This window comes from Perca flavescens, chromosome 24, assembly GCF_004354835.1.
Source record: "Perca flavescens isolate YP-PL-M2 chromosome 24, PFLA_1.0, whole genome shotgun sequence".
NCBI lineage: Eukaryota > Metazoa > Chordata > Actinopteri > Perciformes > Percidae > Perca > Perca flavescens.
The window spans coordinates 487,473-492,472 of NC_041354.1; the positions used below are offsets into that span (position 1 = coordinate 487,473).

Consider the following 5,000-nt stretch of genomic DNA (forward strand, 5'->3'; position numbering starts at 1 on the left):
CCTCACAAACCTGGGAGTCCCAGATGGACTGGACTCTAATCCCTCACAAACCTGGACCGGAGTCCCAGATGGACTGGACTCTAATCCCTCACAGACCTGGACCGGAGTCCCAGATGGACTGGACTCTAATCCCTCACAAACCTGGACCGGAGTCCCAGATGGACTGGACTCTAATCCCTCACAAACCTGGACCGGAGTCCCAGATGGACTGGACTCTAATCCCTCACAGACCTGGACCGAGTACCAGATGGACTGGACTCTAATCCCTCACAAACCTGGACCGGAGTCCCAGATGGACTGGACTATAATCCCTCACAAACCTGGACCTGGGAGTCCCAGATGGACTGGACTCTAATCCCTCACAAACCTGGACCGGAGTCCCAGATGGACTGGACTCTAATCCCTCACAAACCTGGACCGGAGTCCCAGATGGACTGGACTCCCTAATCCCTCACTAAAACCTGGACCGGAGTCCCAGATGGACTGGACTCTAATCCCTCACAGACCTGGACCGGAGTCCCAGATGGACTGGACTCTAATCCCTCACAAACCTGGAGTCCCAGATGGAGTCCCAGATGGACTGGACTCTAATCCCTCACAAACCTGGACCGGAGTACCAGATGGACTGGACTCTAATCCCTCACAGACCTGGACCGGAGTCCCAGATGGACTGGACTATAATCCCTCACAAACCTGGACCGGAGTCCCAGATGGACTGGACTCTAATCCCTCACAAACCTGGACTGGAGTACCAAATGGACTGGACTCTAATCCCTCACAGACCTGGACCGAGTCCCAGATGGACTGGACTAAAATCCCTCACAGACCTGGACCAGATGGAGTCCCAGATGGACTGGACTCTAATCCCTCACAAACCTGGACCGGAGTCCCAGATGGACTGGACTCTAATCCCTCACAGACCTGGACCGGAGTCCCAGATGGACTGGACTCTAATCCCTCACAAACCTGGACCAGATGGAGTCCCAGATGGACTGGACTATAATCCCTCACAAACCTGGACCGGAGTCCCAGATGGACTGGACTCTAATCCCTCACAAACCTGGACCGGAGTACCAAATGGACTGGACTCTAATCCCTCACAGACCTGGACCGGAGTCCCAGATGGACTGGACTCTAATCCCTCACAGACCTGGTCCCCGGAGTCCCAGATGGACTGGACTCTAATCCCTCACAAACCTGGACCGGAGTCCCAGATGGACTGGACTCTAATCCCTCACAGACCTGGACCGGAGTCCCAGATGGACTGGACTCTAATCCCTCACAGACCTGGACCGGAGTCCCAGATGGACTGGACTCTAATCCCTCACAAACCTGGACCGGAGTCCCAGGACGGACTGGACTCTAATCCCCTCACAAACCTGGACCGGAGTCCCAGATGGACTGGACTCTAATCCCTCACAGACCTGGACCGGAGTCCCAGATGGACTGGACTCTAATCCCTCACAAACCTGGACCGGAGTCCCAGATGGACTGGACTCTCCCAGATGGAATCCCTCACAAACCTGGACCAGATGGAGTCCCAGATGGACTGGACTATAATCCCTCACAAACCTGGACCGGAGTCCCAGATGGACTGGACTCTAATCCCTCACAAACCTGGACGGAGTACCAAATGGACTGGACTCTAATCCCTCACCTGGAAACCTGGAGTACCAAATGGACTGGACTCTAATCCCTCACAGACCTGGACGGAGTCCCAGATGGACTGGACTCTAATCCCTCACAGACCTGGACCGGAGTCCCAGATGGACTGGACTCTAATCCCTCACAAACCTGGGACGGAGTCCCAGATGGACTGGTATCTAATCCCTCACAGACCTGGACCGGAGTCCCAGATGGACTGGACTCTAATCCCTCACAGACCTGGACCGAGTCCCAGATGGACTGGACTCTAATCCCTCACAGACCTGGACCGGAGTCCCAGATGGACTGGACTATAATCCCTCACAGACCTGGTCCCAGATGGAGTCCCAGATGGACTGGACTCTAATCCCTCACAAACCTGGACCGGAGTCCCAGATGGACTGGACTCTAATCCCTCACAGACCTGGACCGAGTCCCAGATGGACTGGACTCTAATCCCTCACAGACCTGGACCGGAGTCCCAGATGGACTGGACCTGGACCATCTATAATATAATATATATAATGAAGGATACTGGATGGTGTCCTGAGAGGCGCCGACCACCATCAGCAGTCTGTCCCACATCAACACCACAGAGGGCTGCTGGCTCCTAGGCCTCCGACACCTGGTCAGACAGACAGGTAGGGAGACAGACAGGTAGTCAGGTCCAGAGGCAGACAGACAGGTGAGTGGACAGACAGGGAGACAGGCAGACAGGTTAGTGGAAGTACAGGTTAAAAGATAACTTTGTTTTTTGTTAAAGACTCACCAAACTCCACCAGACTCCATGTAAATAATCAGGACTTTTATCATCGTTAAAACACACTTCATTCAAAGTGGACAGAAACTAAATAAAACTACCAAAAGCCGTCTTGGTTCATCTTTCCACTGTTCCAACAATCACCACTCTGGTTTGGTTGAAATAAACCCTTAATTCACCCATTTACATGTGGAGATATGCTGGCTCTATACACGCTAAAAGTCCTGATTATTTACATGGAGTCTGGTGGAAATATGCTGGCTCTATACACGCTAAAAGTCCTGATTATTTACATGGAGTCTGGTGGAGATATGCTGGCTCTATACATGCTAAAAGTCCTGATTATTTACATGGAGTCTGGTGGAGATATGCTGGCTCTATACACACTAAAAGTCCTGATTATTTACATGGAGTCTGGTGGAGATATGCTGGCTCTATACACACTAAAAGTCCTGATTATTTACATGGAGTCTGGTGGAGATATGCTGGCTCTATACGCATGCTAAAGTCCTGATTAAAAGTCCTGATTATTTAAAAGTCCTGATTACATGGAGTCTGGTGTAGTTTGGTGATGGTGATTTCGGGGCTGTTTCATGTTAAACTAAAAGGATCTCACTCTTTAACTAAAAGGTCTATCTCTGTAGGGATCAGACAGACAGACAGACAGACAGGTAAACGTACCAGACCATTTGTTTCGGAGGCGTTGTCTTCTTGGTGTCTACTTCACTCAGTTTTTCCTGCAGACAAAGAATCACCTGTCAATCATCCACAGTACCCGCCCCTTTCGGTTAGAGCTAACAGCTGATTGGACGGCTCACCTGCAGGTGGGAGAGGCCTGTCCACATGTGTCCCGTGTCCGTGAAGAGAGCCAGGTACTTATAGCTGAAAGAGACAGACATGTGGGCGATACTGCCGGCCTGGGGACTCAGACCTGGGGGGACCTGAGAGACAGACAGGCAGGTTAGAGAGAGACAGACTGACAGCCGGCCTGGGGACCCAGACCTGGAGGAACCTGAGAGACAGAAAGACAGGCAGGTTAGAGAGACAGTTCTCTGTCTGTCTGTCTAACTGCCTGTCTGTCCATCTATCTGTCTGCATGTCTGCCTGCCTGTCTAACTGCCTGTCTAACTGTCTCACCACAGCAGTGCAGGACGTGTTGTCCAGGATGTAGAGTTCAGGTCCGTTGGACATCAGGACTTTAGTCTGTCGGTCCTGAGAGAGGACGACCCAGCTGGTAGGCTTTGCCCCTGAGAGACCAGAGGAGAGACAGACAGGTTAGAGAGAGAGACCAGGAGGACGACCCAGAGAGAGACCTGAGAGGTTAGAGAGAGAGACAGGTTAGAGAGAGAGACCTGGAGAGGGCGACCCAGCTGGTAGGCTTCCCTGCAGACCTGAGAGAGACAGACAGGTTAGAGAGAGAGACAGGTTAGAGAGAGAGACCTGAGAGAGGACGACCCAGCTGGTAGGCTTCCCCTGCAGACCTGAGAGAGACAGACAGGTTAGAGAGAGAGACAGGTTAGAGAGAGAGACCTGAGAGAGGACGACCCAGCTGGTAGGCTTCCCCTGCAGACCTGAGAGAGACAGACAGGTTAGAGAGAGAGACAGGTTAGAGAGAGAGACCTGAGAGAGGACGACCCAGCTGGTAGGCTTCCCCTGCAGACCTGAGAGAGACAGACAGGTTAGAGAGAGAGACAGGTTAGAGAGAGAGACCTGAGAGAGGACCCAGCTGGTAGACCCAGACCTGGTAGACAGGTTAGAGAGCAGACAGGTTAGAGAGAGAGACCTGAGAGAGACAGACAGGTTGCAGACCTGAGAGAGAGACAGGTTAGAGAGAGAGACCTGAGAGAGGACGACCCAGCTGGTAGGCTTCCCTGCAGACCTGAGAGAGACAGACAGGTTAGAGAGAGACAGGTTAGAGAGAGAGACCTGAGAGAGGACGACCCAGCTGGTAGGCTTCCCCTGCAGACCTGAGAGAGACAGACAGGTTAGAGAGAGAGACAGGTTAGAGAGAGAGACCTGAGAGAGGACGACCCAGCTGGTAGGCTTCCCCTGCAGACCTGCAGACCTGAGAGAGACAGACAGGTTAGAGAGAGAGACAGACAGGTTAGAGAGAGAGACCTGAGAGAGAGGGCCTGCAGACCCAGACTGGTAGGACCTGAGAGAGGGCTCCACCCCTGCAGACCTGAGAGAGACAGACAGGTAGAGAGAGAGAGAGAGGACAGGTTGCAGACCTGAGAGAGAGACCTAGAGAGAGAGACAGGAGAGAGAGACCTGAGAGAGGACCCAGCTGGTAGGCTTCCCCTGCAGACATGAGAGAGACAGACAGGTTAGAGAGAGAGACCTGACAGACAGACAGACAGACAGACAGGTGTTACCTGGGACTTCAGGTAACCTCCGGAGTTTCAGGTCATCTATGTTGGTTGCCAAGGTGAAGCGTGAGGAGGCTGTTACTATGGCGACGCCTGTTCCATAAGGAGAGTGGAACACCTTGGCTTCCAACACCTGACTATGCATCACTTCCTGTTGGACACAACAACAACAACAACAACAACATGACTAGTGGTTAGTTAACTAGTTAACAGACAAGTTAACAGAC

General features: G+C 52.5%; 2 protein-coding genes across 2 annotated transcripts in view; both read right to left on the reverse strand.

Annotated features, from left to right (window-relative positions):
* LOC114551242 (NLR family CARD domain-containing protein 3) overlaps window positions 1-5,000 on the reverse strand; it is a 314,459-nt gene that overhangs the window by 179,435 nt on the left and 130,024 nt on the right. The gene's annotated exons all lie outside the window — the stretch shown is intronic.
* vps16 (VPS16 core subunit of CORVET and HOPS complexes) overlaps window positions 1-5,000 on the reverse strand; it is a 33,006-nt gene that overhangs the window by 22,543 nt on the left and 5,463 nt on the right. Inside the window, exons 5-10 of the mRNA XM_028572461.1 lie at window positions 4,780-4,924; window positions 4,421-4,461; window positions 3,542-3,616; window positions 3,223-3,345; window positions 3,086-3,141; window positions 2,180-2,269 (exon numbers count right to left, since the gene is read on the reverse strand). Of these exons, the coding sequence (XP_028428262.1) occupies window positions 2,180-2,269; window positions 3,086-3,141; window positions 3,223-3,345; window positions 3,542-3,616; window positions 4,421-4,461; window positions 4,780-4,924 (530 nt within the window). The remainder of the gene's footprint in view (window positions 1-2,179; window positions 2,270-3,085; window positions 3,142-3,222; window positions 3,346-3,541; window positions 3,617-4,420; window positions 4,462-4,779; window positions 4,925-5,000) is intronic.